Below are 23,142 nucleotides of genomic sequence, written 5' to 3' on the forward strand. Positions count from 1 at the left end.
TCATTTTCAGATCGAATGAATTTCTTCGTGGTGAGTGAACGAATTTTGTGTATTTTTGTGTACATCATTTTGGTTTGACTATGGATGACTATGGTGGAGTTTGGTGGACTATGCTACAGATGCGACAACGACAAAGACGGAACTGGTTGACCATTGTTGGAGGACCGGCCATACTTTCAATTTTGCAAATGCGGAGACTCTGGCTCGCGAACAAAGGTGCTGGACCAGGAAGCTCCTGGAATCGTGGCGCATTAGGGGTGACCCACTTGCGTGCAACGTGAACCGTGGCCCCCTCCCGGAGATCTATGTCGACCTTCTTAAATATCGACTTTTGTGTCTCTCATTGGTGCCTTTTGCACTGATGATGCCTCCCGAATGGGAGGTGAAACGTCTGCAGTAAATTGTATTTGTTGTGTTAAGTCAGTGTATTTGTGTGTTTTTCTTAATATCATTTTGGTATATCCTTTTTGGATACAAACCTCCCTCCTTTATGCAAATCCCTTCACAAGGGTCTTTAAAGTAAACAAATGAAATGAAGAACTTCGTGATACTTTCATAGTTGGAGCATTTTTAATGCATATTTTAAAACAGTGGCTGCAAAAAATGTGTCAGACATCGTTACAAATGTTGCCGTCTGTATCAGGTGAATCATTTTTCCTAGAAGCCCAATAAGGTACAATGCTGCATCACATATGCTATTTTGGAACAACCTCTGCAGACATATTATCAAGATCTTATCTGAGTGCCACAATAAACTATATGAACCACATTTCATGTTACATCATCTTTGACTACAACATGCCTATTTGAGCAGCCCAAGATACAAAGCTTGGTTCCTCAAGGTCTACATCCTACTCGAACTGGGTGTGCACTTTGCACACAAAAGGAAGATTGAGGTTTTGGATAGTCAACTTGTGTAGTGAGCACTTCTGGAGGACTGAGAGCAGGAACCGGAGGTCACACGCAGGGTAACCAGCATAACAGTCTGATTTACTTCCACATTACAATCATTGAAATACTTGGGGTGCTTAAACAACACTATTTAGGTACTATCAGACAGTAAGAGTTCGAACAACACTTACGACATACTGACTGAATGGATGGACAAAAGGATGCGTCAGAACAGGATTGTATTTGTGTCTGGTGGAATTGAGAGCCCAATGTAATTCTTACCAGGCAGAGCAGGCTGATGAGATGGGGCTTTGTGCCAGGAATCAGCACAATGGTTTATCCAGAATCCCAAGCATGGAGGGGTGTTGAAAAAAGTTGGGGGAGAGGGGAGTCATTATTATAGTTACATCGTTACCGACATGTGTCTACAGCTGAAACTGCAAGGGCACCCCCTGTAGAGGGTACTTCCACCTAGTATCTTGGGTATTTAAAGCATCTAGTAGTTAGTATGGGAAAGGCTTTGCGTATCCTGTTCACCGTGCAGACTGGTATAACGATTCTCTTGTTTTTTTTCAAGTTTGTGCAACACCCATCTCACGAACTGTTGGTATGTAGTGTATCTGTTTCCTCTATGACACGCAAGCATTGAACAAAGCTAAAGCTAGTAGGATGCCGAGTATTAATTCAGCTGCACTCTTTCTGAATACGTGACGAACAATAACGAAAAGAAAACAAAAACAGTTGTTGCAGCTAAACACGGGAATGCTAAGCCTAACGGATTCGAAACTTGCCGTCTTGCGAAAGGTAGGGTCGTTGAAATGGGCTAAATCACCTCACTTTAGTAAGGTTAGGTTAAGCTAGGTTCTACAGATTGGGGGGGGGGTCTGGGGGCGCCGCCCCCCCCCCCTCCCAGGCACGCACTAGGCGGTGCGGGCGTCGAGACTGTGCCTTGGGTTAGGTCAGTAAGGCCCTCAGCCAAGATGGCGGATCGCCATCAAGAAACCGGCGATAAAATTTAATTTTTATACGTTTTACGCAATACACGAGGGACATTCCTGTTGAATTTTGTTACTAATTACTTCCTCATTCACGTAAAAGCGTTAGATTTTTGTTTTTATTCGTTTTTCTTTTAAAAAAAAGGCAGTGGTCCCGATACGGAACTACATCCAATCCCCGGGATAAATAATTCGGTGACCGGTTCAGCAGTAAAAGAATTTTCTTGTTTACAAGTATATGTCCGGTACCACCTACAGGCTGCGCACCGTCCGAATGGCTGGGAGGTGCTCATTATTTAAACAAAGAGTTTCGGGAAAAAACATAGCTTCTAAAGCAGGGCGCCGTCCGCTTTAAAATGGGTACTACCTCTTTTGGGACTTTGAGTGGACACCTTTTAGAGCAAAATCTGCCACCCAAGCGGGTCATTTGTTTAAGTAATTAATTGGTTTCGGTTTACATATTTTGTCGCGGCTTGTTGCGACGAAGTGCAAAAGGGCGTAATTCATTGGTGTACATGAGAGGGGAAGAGCGTCCTTTTGCGCTTCACCGCTACCAGCCGCGACAAAAATTTGTAAACCGAAACCAGTTAATTACTGCAACAAATGACCCGCTTTGGTCGCAGATTTTTCCCTAAAAGGTGTCTACTGAGGGTACCAGAAGGGGTAGCTGCTTTCGATAGCTGTCTTCCGGTCGAGTTGGACTTCCTGAACCTACCCTAGGTCGTCATGGGTGCCATTTCGGAAACAAAAAAACAGTAAATCTCAGAAGGGGCAGTAAAGTCCGAACATTTTTGCTCGCAGTATGAAAGATAACTTACGAATTTTTATCGAATTAACAAACCCTGCAGTCAGATAATTGCACTCGTACGAATGTCATTTGAATTCTTTATCGCGAATAAACCTAAATGAGCGATATTTATGAAGCAATATTTATTTCAGTACGAATTTATTTTTATATATAGATTTATTTATTTATATATATTAATATTTACGAAACGTATACAAGTTCAGTACGAATATAACATACCTGCAAGCTATACCAACTTCTACTAAAAGCACATTTTGATGCCGACACGGAGGATCAGACAAATGACGTCAACGCAAAGAGCGTGCGCGAGGTGATGGAGGGGCGGGGGGACTCTCCAAGGGAAAGGGAGTGACACAACCTGGCCTAATGTTAACTAAACTTACTAACCAGAGTAACTAGCTAAAGCCACTAGTTCCCCAGCGCCACCTAAAGCAGGTTTATTGCTATAGTACAGCCGATGCTGTTACCTTCACACGCACACAAAAGGAACGGGATTCCTCCGACGAGGATGCCTTGTCTGTCCCCTTTACAAGGAGGCCGACAATGATGCGCGGGTTCTATTTGGTCTCCTTTACCGGTTTGTCCAATCATCGCGCGAAATCGTCTGAGGGGACCAATGAGAAGCCTCTCCTCATTGTCAGGCTTCTTGAGAGGAAGAGCAAAAACGTGAAAATTTATGCACTATAGTGCCTTTTAAGTACTTAGGAAAAGCACGATCAACGAAATCATATCATCGTAAATACAAGCGTCCAATGTTTTGGTTTTCTAACAGCCCGAACGTGAAACGATGCCTCCCTTGCACTCTCTGCGGGTCCTTAATATCACAAACACCTTGTGACCCGTGCTACATTTGAAAAGTTGGTAGGGAAAGATGAAGAAGGATGAACACTCGCATCGAGCGGTGAAAAAACCTAGTCGAGCAAAACTGCACATTTGTGTAAGATTATCACTTGAGGCAGGCTGGTATTTGCTGATGGGATTTGTCTCTTTACAGAACCCGGATGGCCCTGTTGTGGAGTTTGCATGGTCAACCCTTTCAGCGGCTTTAAGCTGGATTGGAGCCACCGTGCTTGGCGTCACGGCGGGAACCATCGTTGTCACATCGCTGGCATATTTCAAGGGACACTACAACGATGTGCAACGCAAAAACTCCTCAGAACGCCTGCACGTCCAACCGTGCTACACGAAGAGCTGTCAACATGCGGCCGAGGCACTAGCCACTACCCTGAGTTTCAACGTCAATCCTTGCCACGACTTCTTCGCCTACGTCTGCGACAGATACAACGAACATATTCCAGACGCCTTCGAAGGTGGACGCAACAGTATCTTGAGTTATGCCATAGCTCTTCTGTTCGTGCCCCCGGCCGCCGAGGGTCGTCAACTGTCTGCCATTGAGAAAGCCGCCACTTTGTTCAGATCGTGCATGCGTCTCTTCTCATCAGACAACCAGGATTCCAGGTATGTGCTCTCCAACATGATGGACGACATGCACGTCAGTCTGGACCTTCCGCCCACGACTTTCGATCCCTTCGAATCGATGGTACGCTTGGGATTGGAGTACACCATCCCCGTCTTCGTATCCATCGCCGTTGTAAACAACCTAGACCGGAGAAAGGGTAGAACCATGCAGATATCGCACAGCAGCAAAGGGCTGGAGTGGTACGCCAAGAGGAAGAAGAATCGCAGACAGGCACGGAAGGTATATCACGAGTGCTACAAGGCGTACTTCAAAGGCACGTACGACCAGACGTCGTTAGGCATCAAAGCCGGTATGTTCGCGAGAGATATTGATCAGGCGGAGGAAGATGCTTCTAATATCGCCTGGAATGTCCCTCTTCGGGACTCAGATAGGCCGTCATACCAGGAGACGACAGTAGGACAGCTTCCAGATGACTGGCCGGTTGTACTGATAAATCTCGGAAAACAATATGTCCACGAGAAGGACGTGGTGTTCGTCGATCCAAAAGCCACTACATTTATCAAATCTTTGCGTAACCGTTTTGATGACATTGAAATGAAAATCCTCATAGCGTGGGTTTTGCTAAGAGAATACGGCGTGTATGTTAGTCCGTCTCTCTTGGCGATTCTGTCGCCGTCGCGATCGCCTCGAGTCCTGTGCTCTGCACGGGTTTCGGAAGTAATGCCGGTGGCGTTTTCTGCGTCCTACCTTTCTAAAGTGATCACTGAAGACGCTATCCAAGCAGCGGAGGGCATTGTGCTCAACGTCAGAGACGCCTACATCGCATCGCTCATCAACACCAGCTCGCTCGATGACGAACCGAAAGCAGCCGCCATCGCAAAGTTGAAGGCCATGGAGTTCTATTCAGCGTACCCAAAGGTTCCCATCGACGTCCAGCAACTAGATGCGTATTACGAAGGATACAGACCGGAGGAACGGGAGCCATTCTTTGACGCTTGGCTGCGAGGGGCTAAAGCGCTCCAAGTAAAGAAAATGAGCGCCATCAACACCGGGGCTGTGTTTCCTGTGTATGAATCAAAAGTATTCTACGTGGTTCACAGCAATCGGTTAGTAGCTTTGGCACCCGCTCTTCGACCGACGCTCTTTATACGAGACGGTCCGGCGTCGTTCAACTACGGTGGGTTAGGAGCGCTAGCCGGACGCGAGATCATGTACGGGTACGACTTGAACGGCAGCACGTACGACCCGTTCGGAAATAAGCACAACTGGTGGTCACCACCTGCGAGGGACCACTGCTTGAAACAAGCGCAGTGTGTGAGGCTGTCGACTGACACCCTGACCGAAGGAAGCGTGAAGTTGGGCAGCGAGGCAGGTGATGTACTCCTCGCTGACTTAGTGGGTCTGCAAATGGCGGCCAGAGCCTTTCAAGCTGTCGCTGGAGGAAAGGATCCCGTGCTCCCAACACTTCCATTCTCTCCGATGCAGCTATTTTTCCTCGCTCACTGCTACAAATGGTGCGACGGGCATGACGAAACGGACGGGCTTCGCCATAGGGAACGATGCAACGTTGCCGTCACCAATATGGCGGAATTTGCGGACGCTTTCAATTGTAAACTCAACGACCGTTTAAACCCCTCTGAGAGGTGTTCCTTCTTCTGATAGAATAGTTAAGATGGTGATAATTGAAGTTATTCCTAATGGACGTGCACGAGGTAAAGACCAAACAAACAATAAACCGACGCATCATGTTTGTCTTGGAGAATTTGGGGTGTGGTGTTTGGTTGAGATTTCGCGTTGTGCAGGCAGTTGAGAATTGTTAAAGGTCAGCTCCGGAGGAAACTCACTGCCACAGATTACAACAAAAACTCGCAGGTACAAAGGTTGATGCCTACTGAATGTACTTCCAAAATAGTTTCTGCGAATACCCTGTATTTACTGCGAAATCTGTTTTTTGGTTTGCCGTCCGATCGTCCGCTTGAACAGCTGACGTCACGCTCAGCTTTCGCTTTGGCTCCTCTTGGCTTGTTTGCTGGCTCGCAGTTTCGCAATCGCCAGCAATCACCACTCGCCAGGCTGAAAGCGAAATCGAGAGTCGTGTACGTACGGGCACCTTTCTCCGCGCCTTAATTTGATCATCTTTTTACTCCGATTAATCAGTACACACAACCTCATCTAAGTTGTCACTTTGTGAGAGATGCAGCGTGAGTGAATTGTGACAATGCCGTGCTTCTCGCAGTACGAGCAGGTGCGCTACTAAGAAAGATGTATCGTGCCAGGTTCCCAGTTGATATTGTGCGTGATTGAGTGGTACGAAACCAGTGGTTGAGTGCTCTGAACTTATCAAGGCAACTGCCGTGTGTGCTCGAAGCATTTTGCATCAGAATGTTACGAGGTCGTTCACCTGACGGCCGATTTGGACTGTAACAGTCGCTGGAAAGGAATGCGGCACCTGCCTCGTTCGACGACAACAAAGAGGAAAGGATAGCACCAAAGGACCAAAGTTGCGGGTAAGTGTCCGCACGAGCTTGCGCTATGGCTTGTACACAATGTAAACATGTGAACGACAAATATGCGACTGCTAAGCCCTATAATCCGCGGTTGTATGTAAAACTACGCAGTTTCTCAGAGAAGTTGGTTGAGAAATTACATGAGTTTGGAGAAGTCTGAGCTTGGGCACAGGGAAGACAAAACAGTCACAGCAGCTGAAATCAGCAACAACTTAGGAGTTCCTGTTTTGAGACACTCTGTGTCTGTCTGGACTTCTGTATGATCACAGTCAGCCTTTTCCCAACCATGGAACTACCCCATATCCTGCATACATGGTAGCATATTGTTGTTCCTCTTTAAAAGCCGGGCTGTGTCTGCGAGCGCATTGTATTCAAGTTGTAATGTAAAGTTATTACGTGCCAAAAATTCCATCCTGTCCTTCTATACTAATGAAGTTGACTCCAGCAATTGAGTACCTTGATCAGCAAGGGATGACGGTCAGCATGCTCGTCACAGATTAGCAGAAATAGGTGAAGTCATGAGAAAGACTCTTCTATCTGTGAATCATCGTTTTGACACATGGCACATTGCAAGAGGACCACATTTGCTTTGTTGCACACCGTCATAACACATATGTATGCTGTCCATTGGTTGACAACATATTTCCTATTAGCTGGTGTATAGCTGGGGGCAAGCTATGCGGTCAACATTGTTGATCACATTTTGTAGCTCTTAAATATGTAGATGCTTTTTTGCTTTTCCTAACAATATTAGCCTTAACAGGTATAATTATAATTTCTGCTTCTCCTTGCTCAGGCCCCAGGAAACAGGTACATACAGCAGCACTGGTGAAGCAACGTCTGGTGCTACAATCATGGTGCCACAGTATCGTGAACATGCACATGGACAAGCAATGATAATGGAAACCTGGTTCCGGTAAAAAATGGCTCATGATACTCTGGCATGTCATGAATATTTGGATCATAACGTTGCTTCACATATTCATGAGCATCAAAGTCACCATGCAAGATGTGCACATCAAGACACTGGGAAGCTGCTTTGGCCCCACGAAGGTGATTTACAGTATTTCAAGCTAGCAGCGATTACTAAGCAATTGTCCTGCATTCCTCACTTACAGGAACTGGAACATTCGAAGTGTTGTAGGGGATAGTGGGTGTACTTCCCATTCTGAAAGACATCCCGCCATTGTGTGCACTAAAAGTTGCCTAGTCTCAGTGCTGTTAGTCGGTCATGTATCTAAGTATGTCATGGTAAGTAGGTCATGTATCACACCACCGCTTCCACCTTATCTGTGTGCCACATATTGTATCTACACATAATGAATGTGTGTGAGAAAACAACTGAAACAGAGAATTGCATTGCTTCTTTACTGCACAAGCCTGTCCTATCTGTTTTGAGAATTCTAATAATGCTAATTTTCATGTCAGAGTATGTCCAGGGGCTTTCTGGGGCTCTGCTCGATCTCTGTGGACGATGGCTGTTCATGAGCCCCCGAACAGAATGAAGAGACTACACAAGGGGGGCTCATCGCAAGCATTACAGTGAATGAGTCAGTACAACGCTAACAGCTCTGCAAGGCATTGAATGCAAGTCGACAGCAGAAGGGCTTCAGTGAACATGTACAAACAGTCTCGTATATATAGTCTCTAAGAACAGTCTCTGTTCGAAATATCGGCGGCTTCTGTCCTGAGGCAGCTTCCCTCAACTGCACCTGTATTCTGTCCATCTTGCAGTGTACTTGTTTACCTGTTGCGAGGGATTATGGCGGGAAGTCAGATAGTTTTATGATCTCTGTGTATTCAATAAAATGGGTGTACGCTGATTTACACCATTAAAAATAAGCAGTGATGGCCACTAACTACTTCTACAGTATAACTATAACTACTAACTACTTTGCGATTGAGTAGTTTAACTAGTAGTTCAACTACTTTTCAGGGGAGTAGTTAAAACTACTTCTTTAACTACTGCAATGTAGTTTAACTACATCTATAACTACTTAACGTTGTCCATCAACACCAATCCCTTGTAGTGTTCTTGGACACCTAAATATGAATCACAAGCAATGATAAACTTTGGCTCAAGCCATTGCTACGATCGTCAAACACAAAGCTTGCGGCGAAATTCTTTTTGTGCCTACGCGATAAACTAAATTGCAGAATTATTTCACAGCAAATGAGGCTTCACTAGACAAGCATTATTTATTTATTTATTCACATACCCCAAAGGCCATACCCTGGGGGACACCAGTTGATACGTGACAAAAGGACGAGGAATGGTTGTTCACGAAAGTGGACTGGAGGCGGTCAGTTAAGAACATATTAATCCAGGAGAGAACATGTGCATCAAGGCCTAGTTGTGAGAGTTTAACCATTAATCTAGCGTGCGGTACAGAATCAAAGGCTTTAGCAAAGTCCAGGAACACGGCATCTGTTTGAGTAGAACTGTCCATATTTGAGTGGAGGTCGTGGATAAAACCAGCTATATAGTTGTGAGAAATTTTTACGGAAGCCATGCTGGCAGGGGGGAAAGTAAGCATTTGACTCTAGGAAGTTGATTACCTGCGAATATATAATGTGTTCCATGATTTTGCAGGGGACGCGGGTAATGGAGATTGGTCTATAGTTCAACGGTGAATGAGTGACACCACTTTTATGCACTGGTATTATCATTCCCCGACGCCAGTCTTCTGGCAGAACTGAACTATTAAGTAGGAAGGCAGTTGCCTCAGGAGAGAAGCCGCCGATATTTCGAACAGAGACTGTTCTTTTTCTGGGCACCGTCCTCATCATTGGTATGGTATATAAACCCTAGTAGCACAAATCGTTTTGTAAACGTCGAGGAAAGGTCTAGCCACAACCACATTTTCATCTTGGAGACGTCTTCAATCTAATCTACATAACGTCTTCTACCCCCGGATAAGTTGACGCTTTCCCGAGTCTTGAAGACGTGTTTGTGGCCGTCTTGAAGACGTTCAAAAAATGTTTAGAACACTAATTGGAATGTGAGAAAATTCAGCCCTGTGGATATCCACCGGGTACAGTTTTCCGGAGATCTGCCCCTTTTTTCATTTTTCAACCTCAGTCACCGTCACCACACGTTCCATTTTCTGTTTCTCCAAGTAGAACAGCAAGCAGCACTGCCACGTGGCATTTTGGCCAAAATCGAAGACGCGGTTCACCGCAGTGGACCGCGTTAGCAGAGGTCCTCCCACCGTAAGAACAGCAGGCTCCCCCCACGGCGTTACACGTAGGGGAACCAGAGCGTAGAGGTGGTCTATTCCCTTGCAAAGGGAAAACAGATACTATACATTGCTCGTCTTAAAAACTCCCGTAAACACGATAGCCGTGCTCGCCTCTGAGTCAAAATGGAGGGTGAAGTGTCTAAGTTTATTTCAATTACGCACACAAACAACACTGAAGTGGGAAATTTCTGGGAGTATTAACTCACCGTCAACTCAACACCTGTGTTTCCTACTGCTTTTGCTTTGAGACAGTCAGTAGGTCCACTGAAAGTAAACTTATTCAGTGCACACAAATCGTCCTTGTCTAAGATACGTCTTGAACACAGTTGGCGAAGATGTATTATAAACGGAAACTCGGTACTTCTTGCAAACGTGAGCGGAAGACGTTTACGGGAGGTCTTCCTTTAGGATATCTCTTCAACAGAGACGCCGAAGACGTATTATAAACGTTAAATCGGCGCGTCTTATAAACATACTATAAATTACGGCTTCTAGACGTCGCGTTGACGTCCTGATCGTCTTCTACCCTAATCTGACCAAATAAAGACGTTTCCGCGACGTTTTGTGCTACTAGGGAAGGGTTAGGTGTGACGTGTTCAAAGGTTCATGCGAATTGCCCCTTTAAATCATGCCAATGATGAGGACGGTGCCCAGAAGAAGAACAGTCTCTGTTCGAAATATCGGCGGCTTCTGTCCTGAGGCAACTCCCTTCCTACATCTCTACCGGTTCGCTGGATTTCTACCCATCTATGAACTATTAAGTGATTGTTGGAATATTGCAGCAAGAAATCTGCTCGAGTGAGCCTTTGTGTTTTTAAGAATTTTGCTGTTTATTCCATCGAAACCAGCAGAGGAGGAAACCTTGATGGAAGAGATAATATTTTCAATGCCAGCAGGAGATATCGCTATCGGTGACATGCCATTGAAGATGGATGTGGGAGGCGCGGCAGGGGGAGTTGTGTCTTCGTTGGTGAACACGCTTGCAAATGCGTTATTGAAGATAAGAGAACATTGGTTATCTCTAACAAAATTACCATCACGATCTTTCAGTTGGATGTTTACCGATGGAGATTTTGGGTTTATAACTTTGTAGAATGCTTTGGGGTTGTGCTTCAAGAGGTTAACGAGGCCCTCGCTATAGAACCTGCGTTTTGAAGAAGTCACCAATGAGATGTATTTCCGGGCGCACTCTTGATATTAGCAGTGATGATGCAGACTTACAGCGCTTAGCAAGCCTGTACAGACGTTTCTTTTTACGGGCGAACAGTTTGATTTCATGATTGTACCATGGGGCATGACAATGTGTCTTGATGATAATGGAGGGTATATAGGCTTCAATAAGTGCATTAATCTTGGATTTGTATAAATACCAGTTTTCCTCAACTGTCCGTACTTCAAAATTAGCGAGAAAGTTAGCCAAGTAATTGGATAATTCAGAATTTATTTGGTCGTAGTTACCCTTATCGATCTTATGCGTTTGCACGAGGAACGACGGGGCACGCTGGGGACAGGTATTGTAAAGTGTAGTACTTTGTGATCACTCAAGGCGCATGGAGAAAATACAGAACCTACTATATCTGGGTCGTTAGTGAGGATTAGGTCTAGGATGTTTGATGAGGTGGGAGTTACACGGGTGGGTTCATGAATTACCTGATGAAGGTCAAACACATGACACAAATCAATGAAAGAACGTTCTTCACTGCCAGAGGCTGAGGTGGATCTCCAATTAATTGAGGGGTAGTTGAAATCACCAAGAAGAATAACCTTTGAATTTGGGAATTTGTGAAATATATGATGTAGTGATTTGTGTAATTCTGGGATGAATGCATTGCTTGAGGGAGGTCGATAGCATGCACCAACTACTAATCTACACGTGACGCAGTCAATCAATACCCACGTGACTTCGATAGGAAGTGTACAATGAACAGCATATGATTTAAAACAGTTTTTAACGGCGAGTCAAACACCACCTTCTCGTCTATTTACGCGATCACAGCGATAGAAGGTAAAGCCAGGACACTCTGGTAACAGCTCACTGTCTCTTATATCTGGCGATAACCAAGTTTCAGTAAGTGCAACAGGGTCACATTCACAGGATTGCAACAAACTACACAAATCCTTACGCTTTGGAATCAAACTGCGGACGTTACAAAAAAACAACAGATAAAGCATGTGCGGTAGTACAGTGGTGGGAAACAAAACAGATTAGCTATGGTGTACGTTCAACAACGTGTTTTAAACATTGTTTTAAAGCAACCTGTTTTAAAGCATTAAAAGTGAAGATTTAGTACACATGCACGACACAATTGCTCTGCACCTCCGTTCTCATCAAACAAGTAGCTCAAGGTAAAAGTCGGAAGCACAATCGTGCCGTAAAGGTTACGGCAAAATCGGAAGTAGTTGGCGCCTTCAGTAACCTAACTACTGTAGTTAACTACTTAAAATAGTAGTTTAACTATAGTTGCCACTACATTTCTGCAAGTAGTTGATAACTACTTTTTAACTACAATCAGGTAGTTTAACTAGTAGTTTAACTACATGTAGTTAACTACTGGCCATCACTGAAAATAAGTAATTGAAAAACACACGCTTAAAATTCCAGTCACCAAAATCCATCCGCTGAAATAAACCGCCGAAAAATTAATCCCTTTGAAATCCACACTTTCAAAATAAATCATAGTTAGGCTTATGTGTACGCTATGCTGTGTTACATTGGGTGAACAACGCAGTGTTTTATGTGGATGGCAATAAAGACTGGGGCATTTTGCGATGTTCTGCCTCGCATTTATCGTGTTTCTTCAAGTTTGTAGCTGGTATCATCGAAATATTGGCAAACTGAAATGTCGCGTATGAATACACCGACCTCAGCGGAAAGCATGGAGGAAGGCGGAAAGCAACGGAGACGAGGCTATCGGATGGTATCATGAATTCATCATGTCTGTACCGAGCCGAGGACGTAAACAACGAGAATTGTCGAGGCAGACCACAGTTAGGGAGGACACAAGCAAGTAAGCCTCAAAGGCCCAAAAATGAAGGAATTCAAGCAACTCAAGGAAAAGAGGTGCTGACGTCAGGAACGGAGCGATTGCTAGCGTGAGCACCTGTTTTCTCGGAGTTGTTTGAACTAGTGGTAGTTGTATCTGGTTGTGTTTCCTCAACCTAATATGGCGAGTAGGAGCATATAAAAACGTAGCGAATTACCGCATATGTATTCATTTCTCATGCGGTTGATCTTGACACATAACATTGCCAAGTTTTCCCCCTTTCGTGTATCACAGATTGCTTGTGCGGCGTTTAGCTGTGTCTAACAACTATTACACTTCGTGTCTTCGTTTCTTTTTACACCTCTCATTCGTCCCTTCAAGTATCCCGAATCCTCCTCTATACTCTTGCAGCAGGGTGGGAAAGCATATTATGTAAACTTGTAACCTGCCTCCATCCATAAGTGTTACAATAGGTATTGCACAGATGACCCTATAGCTAATTTTTGAACTGCACGCATGCCATAAATCTCTGTTTTATCTTTATTGTGGCTGTGTCAGTAGCGAACCTCGCACAGGACCATTTCAGGGATGGCTTCCTATTGGAGGAAGCACGCGAACTAGTGATACAGCTGTTTTCCTCTTCTTTCTTTCTTTCAAACGTCCCACTGTGTCCTACCCATGCGCCCTACCTATGAATTGAATTGGATTGCCTGCTTAATTAAATATAGAACATATATAATTAATGGACACCTGCAAACCTGTACCAATATGCTGGTAATGGGTCTGATGCTATAATATACATTAACAGTCTTTAGGATCTAGAGGGGGGGTCAGAATATCCTGACCACCCCCACCCGCTCAATTTCCATTGTTTATGTAACATTGGCCTTGTAAGTGTAGCAGCATATGTAAGTTTCTATTGGCCTTGACAGTGTAGCAGCATGCTATCCTGGTGCAAATCTGCTTGCAACAATGTGAAAAGAACTCCAGAACAATGACACAACTAGAAAACAGCGATGGCACTAAAACACTTATACACTCTTGTGACGAATGCGTTACCTGATTTGGACAAATCTAATGGAGCCACTCAAAACACAGAGCCTAATGAGGACAGGTTTAATGTTAGGCACTCTATTTGTGTCTGCAGAATTCTATATCTTCTCCTTGAGATTCCTTGAAATGCTGCAGACATACGACCATATGCATTACTGATCTTCCTAAGATTGGAGTTCTCTAAATCCTTCTCCCTGGTCAATCTCAGTTTAGGATGTAACAAGTGAACTGAAAATGGAAAACTACAATTAGCAATACTATGCGTGAGGAACTGTACATTGTTTAACAACGTAATCAACTCTAGAACTGAGGGGCTGTAGTTGTTCTTAAGAGCCATGATTCATAGACATCTTTTCTGTAACCTAAGAATAGGTTCGACATAGGGCTGTACACTGTGGCTCCAGGATTCTGAAGATGTTCGTCCATAATTACACTGAGGTGACTTCATCAGCCTGCAGTATAAGTTTACCGTGAACAGCAAGACTAACTGTAAACCTTCGAATTTAGATAATGTACTACGAAAAACAATTGCACAAGTTTCATTTATGTTTAACATAATTTTGTTTGATCTGAACCACTCATCAGCATAATTCTGAATTATCTTCAGCATGCTATCGAATTTGTGCGACACTTGCGCCAGGCATAAAGAAATTGATGTCATCAGCGTACATTCTACATTTGGAATTTTTGAACCCCCTCTGAAGATCATAATTGTATAAAGGAAAGTAATATTGGTCCCAAACCTGAGTTCTGTGGGACTCTTACAGAGGTACACAGAGGCTGGGATGGGACATTGTTATGTACGGCTGCTTGTGTTAGTGAAGACAGGTAACTGCTGAAAAACTCTAAGGCATGGCCATGGAAGCCATTTTTGTCAACAACATCTCGTGTTTTATTGTGTCAAATGCTTTTTTTAGTATATAGAGATGCCAGCAACTAAGGTTACAAGGTCAAGGATCTCTTAACACGTCATTAAGAAATTCTGTGACAATCACCACAGCGGGAGAAGTGGATTGCTTTGCTCGAAAGCCATGTTGTTCGGAAGGAAGAATCTGAAACTTTTCTGAAAAAGAATTAACCCTAGCACTAACAGGTTTTTAAAAGACTGTGTTAAGTACGGATAGTACAGACATGGGCCCGTAATTATGCTAATCATTTCAGTCACCACTCTTCTATATGGGAATAACCTTGGCCTTTTTTAGTATGTGTGTCCGGATACTTGTCTACCTTGTTAGAATGGCTATACAAATGTGTTAGTGTGTCACCCAGAACGTCAAAACTGTTGTTAACAACAGTAACAGTATCTAACAAGAATTTCTCAAGATAAGCTGTGAGTAATATTGTTTTAAATTCCAATGTTTGTTGTTGCTGAATTACGATACCTGTACTTCCTAAAAGGCAAAAGGTAGTATATGTTTCTGTTTTCTTACCCTTAGAGTACCAATAGGATTTTTACTTAAATGGGTTTAAACTTGTCGATGTCATCCAAGGACATGTCGGTTGGTCAAAACGTAAATACTGAAGAATACAGGGCGTTTATTTTTAGCATGTACAGATTTTTTATAAAATCTATGAGAGCAGTATAGATGTTGTATTTTGTTGTTGAGTTCTACGGCCGATAGCATATTGAGAGGCTATACGGCCGGATAGCATATTGAGAGGCTATCTTCGTTGAATGCTATTCCACATTTTAAAATGCTGAAATATGCATGTGTGTTACAATATGCATCCCAGAATTTTTATATGCAAATGAGCCTAAACCGAAAAATTCCAGATTATTTATATATAAATTCCAGAATATCTGGACAGAAAGCAGCTTATCTGGCCAGTCGAGCGACACCTACTCCAATCATCTCCATTGCTCTAAAGCACATGGCCCTCTCACGTGTTTTGTAGTCCCTGCGTTAACGGTCGCCTCGTTTTCAGTTTCTGCTCATTGCCATATCAAAGTTCAGGGATGGATATTTTAACGTACATGTGTGTTTCAGTTTTTTTTTTCTACTCTGAAATGGCTTGCAACGAGGATAGTCTCTCAATCTGCCATCTTGCTTTTGTCCGAAATCCCATAATTAAAAAGTTGATTAATGAATTTTAGGTAATTAGTCATCTTGTAGTTGTGCACTTTCTTTGAGAGGATGTCTGGCTGGGCGTAGAACTGAACTGGAAAAACGACATCCTTGCTGCTCTCACGACTTTTTTATAATAATTCTCTAAAGGCCAAATATAAACACCCTGTATAACTAGGTATACTTATAATAGATCTTGGTTTACACAGAAATATTGTGAACTCTTCATTTATGTCAACAGTTTCTATTACTGAGATGAGTAATCCAGGTAATCTGGTAATCCAGAAGATGTGGGTTCCAGTCCTACAGCTGGCTAACCTTTTCAGTGACTTTCATCTTCCATCGTTAATTTCTATTACTGCCAAGTTGTTTTCGTCCTCGTGTAAGATAAATAACGAAATTCGTGGGCATTTTAAATTTCGTGCTCTATGATCCTGGGAATCTAGTGGCATGATGTATCCGGCACACTGATCAGTTAAGCACCAATCTCATAACACTAATCTAGTGGGTAGGGGAAGCTCCTGCACCAAACACTTGAGACGAATCGAGCAATATCGTTTTAGGTCCAACTGCCAAAAAAATTCATTTTTTCCACGTACGTAGAAATATATGTTGGAACCCAAGTAGAATTCACTTGAAAACCAAAATGCTTCCATTTTGTTTCTCAAGTGGAATCACTTGGGATTCCAGCAGCTTGGCAGCCGTCGAAAATGAAAATGAAATAATATATATTTTAAATTGCAGTAAGCTGCCGAATGCGGCATGTTGTCCACTTCTACTAGCTAGAAAGTAAAACTTCGGCACAGGATTTACACAACAGACAACATTTCATAATAGACGTTTCATCTTTCATACGAGGGACATCATCAATGCAGCCACAGGCAGAATCCAGGGAAAGGCCAGAGAGGCTACTCAAAAGGGTCAGAGTACAATTCGAGAAATGGGCCCACAGTTGCTGTTGCAGACAGTTGTATCACTTCTTATGTGCCACGGTTCAAAGGATTTTCGTGGTCCCCACCTGTGTTCTCACCTTAGGGTCACAGCGTTGTTGAAATCAAATTTGTGTTTGTGGCCCTTCCTACACCTCGTCTGCGCTCCTTGAGTCGTGTGCTTCTGTTTCGACCGTGAGTGCTGGAATCGTTAAGGAATCAGCGAAATCTTTATGGTCATGATCATTTCATTGACTCCACACGCAAACGCTCATGCAAAGACAAGCAGCAGGATGGGAACAAAGATGTTCAAGACGTCATCCCTTATGTGAAGGGTATTTTAGAATCTATCTGTCGTGCCCTTTGGGACTGAGGACAGCTTTTAAACCTCATACCAGACTCCATGATCTCGTTTCAAAGCTAGAACAGCTGGTCAACCCTGATTTCCAAAGTTGTGTCAAATATAAGTTGAATTGTCGTGGCTTTGTTGTCTCATACATTTTGCTAGGCCAGACGATAGAGAAGCACGAGGTGTAGAAAAGGCCACACACACGATTAAATAAAAGACCAAACTTTTTGAACATTTTTGGAGAAACAGTCACAGTTTTGATTTTGACAGTACTCTGACCTGAAAAATAGAAGGAGGGCCTATGGGGACCTATGACACATAAGGAGTGATAAAACCATCTACAATAGTAACTGCGGGCCCACTTCCCAAATTGTACACTGATGTTTTTAAGTAGCCTGTATGGTCCTTCCCTGCGTTCTGCCCTGTGACTGCACTGATGGTGTGTCTCGTATGAGAGACGAGACTTCTGTTATTAAATGTTGTGTTGTGTCAAGCCAGTGTTGAAGCTTCATTTTCTACCCGTAAGTCCCGAATTTTTTAACATTTTTTGTTTTCTGCTGCCTTAGGTGAAGGTTATTTGAGTTGAATTTTTATTATCGTGTGCATTACTGTAGTGCTCGCCTTCTAAAGCATACTGTTAAGCAGGAGATAAATAAACATTTCACCTGATGTTGATGGCATAGCTAAAGGCAAGATGAGCCATGTTTCCTCAGTACACATACAAAAATCTGGATGGGTGACCTAGTGAGTGAATACAGCTACGTAGCTTAAGTATCTATGCCTTCTGTTGCTTCAACTTATGTGTTGTATCCTTTACACCAGAAACAAGATACCACAAGTCCATAGTACGTGGCCTGCTGACACCAATGAGTTCAGGTCCCTCATCTTGGCTTGAAACTGGAACTGAGGAGCTGTTGCAGGTGACCACTGCTCATTAGTCGCAGAAAACATCTTTGTCTACAACCTGTGGTCTGTCGGTAACAATTAATTTTTGAACCAGTCCTCTCAGGCTGTGAGTGATACACAGTGCTGCTAGCGACTCCTTCAACTAGCTGGTGTCTGAAATTCTACCCCTCAATAACAGTGCCGTAATTTGCTCAGGCAACAATTGCTACTGACAGTGGTTTGAAAGTTGACCATACATTGCTCACTATGGAGCATTACCTGGGGTGGACCCACACCCAGTGAGACAATGCTATGGACAACAAACCAATCCAACTGACCTTAGACAACTGAGCAATATACCCGGTCTGGCACATTTGGATCTGTGATGTCTTTGTGCCAGAAAATCCCAGTTCATACCAAATCAAAACCAAAGTCATACACAATACATGCATTAAAGCATTCATCCAAATGCTACCATGCTCCAAATGCTACCATAATTAAGAGGTGCAGAAAACAATGTCATGTTGTGCTCTTGAACAGCTGCCAGGTCTAGATGAGTTGGTCTTTGTTTTCATTGAATGAAAATGAAAGGACGCAAACCAGTTGGTGTAAAATATGCAGGAGTGACTTTTCCTTTACTTTGAGGAGCAGGGACCGAGGCGCCAACACAACATAGAAGAAGTCGGCCTACCTGCAGCAGCACTCTCGCAAGTAATCTGCAGCTGTAATGCAGTCACAATGAGATATTACGTATTGCCTTGCACCAATCTATGACTACACATGGTTTTCCGACCACAGCTTTCCTGGACAATGTTGAAGGAAATGGACAACGAGGAGCATCATGCTGCATAGCTCCCCCAATATACAGCTCAGTTCATTACAGAATTCTTGAGTACAAGTTGCTCATTGTTTCTGTCCAGACTTATTGTCAGTATTTAATGAACAGTCTGTGGACAAGTAGGAAAGTCCCATCCACAAAACACACTCTGGTCTCTGCAAGCAGGAGAAAGTGTTCTTCACTAGTGAAGCACAGTTTTGTGTTGCCCATTGCGCTCCAGGAACCTCCTCCTGTTCAGTCTCACCATAGTAACCACTGAGTCCATGGTCTGCTGCAGCCTGTGGCCAGCAGCGACCTTTTTCACATTACATTATTGCTTCGACAGTGTTGTACAAGAACATGCCATACAATTCTAAATTGAAGAGTAAAATTTCTAATTAGAAATTCTTATCTTAAGTATAATTTTTACTTCAAAAAGCAGTATCAAATTCTACAATGATTTCGCATTTTGTTCGAAATTCCAATTCTAAATTCAAGCATCATTCTAAATTGCAAATTTCAATTTCGTTTGTTTTTGTATTTGATGTTAGTGTGTAATGGTGTTGCTTATATTTTATGTTGCGTGTTACTTTATGTTTATGCATGTCAAAAGGCCTGCATCTTTTGCCTGTGCTGCAGTGAAAATTAGAATGGCGCACCTTGTGTCGGCCAGGCATAAACACTGCCCACAGTGCATCTATTTGAAGCCCAAAGCTATTGAAGATTTCTCTCGCATTTTCTGCTCAAAGCCTCCAAATGCTTGCTCATAGGCCTCCCGGCTGCTTCGAAGTGTTAACAAGGCATTACGCATTTCTTGTTCTTGGGTTGTCAGTGTTGTCTATAGACAAATGCCTAAATCTATAGACAAGTACACTGAAAATTCTCATATTACACTCTAAATTCCAATTTGAAATGGACGTGCAAAATTTCTCATTGGAATCCATATTGTATACGTTTAAAATTCCAATGTGCAGAGCCAAATTCTCAATTGTAAACCCTTATTGAATACAGTTATCTTTTTTGTTAGAAATTTCATTTCTATATCAAAGTACCAAACCCCTAATTGAAAATTATACGGACAACCTAGAATAAAGACTGTTCAAGCATGAGCTGGCACACTGGGCTATGGCCCAAAAGGGGGAGGTTCCCCTTTTTTCTTTACGGTAGATGCCTGGACGGTGCTATACAAGAGCATACTGTGGAATTACAAATCAATAATTCACATTTTGCATTCTGAATTCCAATTCTAAATTCAAGTGTGCAATGTATCATTAGAATTTTGATTTTATGTTCAAAATTCCAAATTGCACAGGTAAACTCCGAATTGGAAATCCTCATTTTACATTTTAAATTCCATCCCCTAAGTGTGAAATCTACCATTACAATTCTTATTTTATGTTTAGAATTCCAAATTGCAGAGCCAAATTCTGAAATGAACTGAAGCCCACGACATGAAATTATTGTGTTAAAAAATTTTCATGTTTTCGTATAAATAATCTTGTTCAGTGAATGTCATTAATTAATATGAGATGTAAATATAGACAACTAGTGTGTTGTGGAATTTTAAATATTATGCAGGTGATCTTGAATTTTATTGAGATGTTGCTGTCAGAATACTCATTGGCCACCCTCTACATCTGTCCTAGTTGCTGACCATATTTCTATAATGTGGAAAGGGCAGGAAGTTCATACCTGTGCCACGATTCCGTTGCATCATTTGTCCATGTACCACGGTTCCCATGTTGGTTCCATGTTAACAGAGAGTACTGCCCATGCATCCATGTGTTTTCGAAGTAGGCTACAAAAGTCCTCAACCCTGGCACCTGGGGTGCACTAGCCTTCAGTAGGCCCTATGCCATGTGCACAAAAGCAACTGGCACAAATGCCAGGCTTAGTCTGTCTCACAAACACATTATATTTTCATTTTGTGCTATTGTGTGTGTATGCTGCCGCTAGTCCACAGGCCTGCACGCTGCGCCACATTGCCTGCCCATAATGAAAATGGCACCCCCTATGCCGGGCAGGCATAAACACAGCCTGCAACGCACAAATGAATGCCTGTTCAAAGTTGCTCCTCGTCACGTCCAAGGATAATGCAAGGTCTCGATCTTGCATTTCCTGCAGAAGCTGACGAAACACACGTTCGTAGGTGTCCCGGCTCCTTCACGGCGTCAAGAAGAAAGTCACGATTAAGGGCTTGCCATCCTTGTTGGCACTGATAGTCAGTATTTTGTCAAAAATACGTGGACAAGTGAAGGAACGTAACTTCCGCGAAAAACCTTGAAAATTCTAATTTTTACATTCTACATTAAAGTGTGAAATTTATCATTCTAATTCTGATTTCATGTTCAAAATTCCAAATTGTAAAGCTGGACTCCTTGCAAATTCTCATCTTACATTCCAAATTCCACCTCTAAATTAAAGCGTGAAATTTATTCTAATTATGATTTTATGTTTGAAATATTTTGTGTATACGCTGCCACTAGTCCACAGGCCTGCACGTTGAGCCATATAGCCTGCCCATAATGAAAATGGCACCTCCTATGCCGGGCAGGCATAAACACAGCCTGCAACGCACCAGGGAACGCCTGTTCACAGTCGCTCCCCATCCAATCCAAGGATTGGTTCGGGCTCCTTCCCGGCATCAAGAAGAAAGTCACATTTGAGGGCTTGCCATCCTTTTCTACACTAATAGTCAGTATTTGGTCAGAAATATGTGGGCAGGTGAAAAACGTGCCATCCACGAAAACGTTCAAGATTCTCATTTTACATTGTAAATTCCAATTCTAAATTAAAGTTTGAAATCTTTTATTCTAATCCTCATTTCCTGTTCAAAATTGCAAAGCCAAATTCTTATTTGAAAATTCTCATCTTACATTCTAAATTCTAATTCTAAATTTAAGTCTGAAATTTATCATTCTAATTCTGATTTCATATTCAAAATTGGAAAGCCAAATTCTTAATCAAAAATCCTCATGTTACTTTCTAAATTCCAATACTAAATTAAAGTGTGAAATTTGTCATAATTATAAATTCATGTTCAAAATTCCAAATTGTAAAGCTGGACTCTTTGCAAATTCTCATCTTACATTCCAAATTCCACTTCTAAATTAAAGCGTGAAATTTATTCTAATTATGATTTTATGTTTGAAATATTTTGTGTATACGCTGCCACTAGTCCACAGGCCTGCACGTTGAGCCATATAGCCTGCCCATAATGAAAATGGCACCCCCTATGCCGGGCAGCGAATTTCCGAAACGTAGGCTATTTCGCGCAGGGGAATCCCCGACTCTGGGCGCCGGGCGTTGATTGGCTGGCGCGCCCGGACGGGCAAAACCTTAAGCAGCCGAAACGGAGAGTTGGTTTGGGTGCTTTGGCGGCGGCGGCAGGCGATGCATTTATTCTGCATGGTGCGGCGGCGTATAGTCAATCGCTGGTGTGATGGTACCAGAAAGTCGTAAAAGACATTTTTAAGTGAACTGGTACCGCGTCTATGTGTGAGCTACGTTTGCGTATGTTCCAGAGCTTCACTTGAACCGCAGCTGAACTGAACCACAGCCTTTGTTTCGCTGTCAGAGACATACCTAAAAGTTTTATATTTGTCTCCGCGAGACTCCGTACATTGTGTTGGAAATGCTGTAGCTTATTCTACCATGTGGATTCACTATAACGCACATGCTGTGGATCTATGCCAGAGAGAGAGAAAGAAGCGGCACACTTTGCGACTACAAGACGTCACGCAGTCGCTCTTTGCGGTTTCGCACTTCTCACCAGTGGCTTTTCGATGTTCATTTTGTAATTATAATCATTGCGAGTCTCTCAACTGACATGCAATTCTTCAAAGTAAGGAAGTAATGAGAGAACGAAGGCTAACCTTTGCCTTGTACTCCCAGTGATTTTTCCGTGCATTTCGGCATGTGATTTTATACGTTGGCGTTTCATGTCAATCCATCCTCTATCACCACACAACAGTGGCCGATATGTGAAATAATTTTTCTCAGATGTATGACTTTTTGTCTTTGCATTTCTGCCACTTCTTTTGAACATTGTGTTTCCCACCCTCTCCTGTTCGCTTCACCAAAAGCTCCTCATGCAGTGCACTGCTTGCAGTACAGCATTTGATGAATAAGTAAGATGAAATATTACAACTATATAGAATGGGCTGTTGGACACTCATGCTAGTGACAAACACCTC

The 23,142-nt window shown here is 42.9% G+C and overlaps 1 protein-coding gene across 1 annotated transcript; it reads left to right on the top strand.

Annotated features, from left to right (window-relative positions):
* The first annotated feature begins 3,565 nt into the window (after window positions 1–3,565).
* Window positions 3,566–5,773, top strand: LOC135388277 (membrane metallo-endopeptidase-like 1). The gene has a single exon (XM_064617716.1). The coding sequence runs from the start codon at window positions 3,566–3,568 to the stop codon at window positions 5,771–5,773; it is 2,208 nt and encodes a 735-aa protein (XP_064473786.1).
* Window positions 5,774–23,142: the final 17,369 nt, after the last annotated feature.

Source organism: Ornithodoros turicata, chromosome 1 (assembly GCF_037126465.1).
Source record: "Ornithodoros turicata isolate Travis chromosome 1, ASM3712646v1, whole genome shotgun sequence".
Taxonomy (NCBI): domain Eukaryota; kingdom Metazoa; phylum Arthropoda; class Arachnida; order Ixodida; family Argasidae; genus Ornithodoros; species Ornithodoros turicata.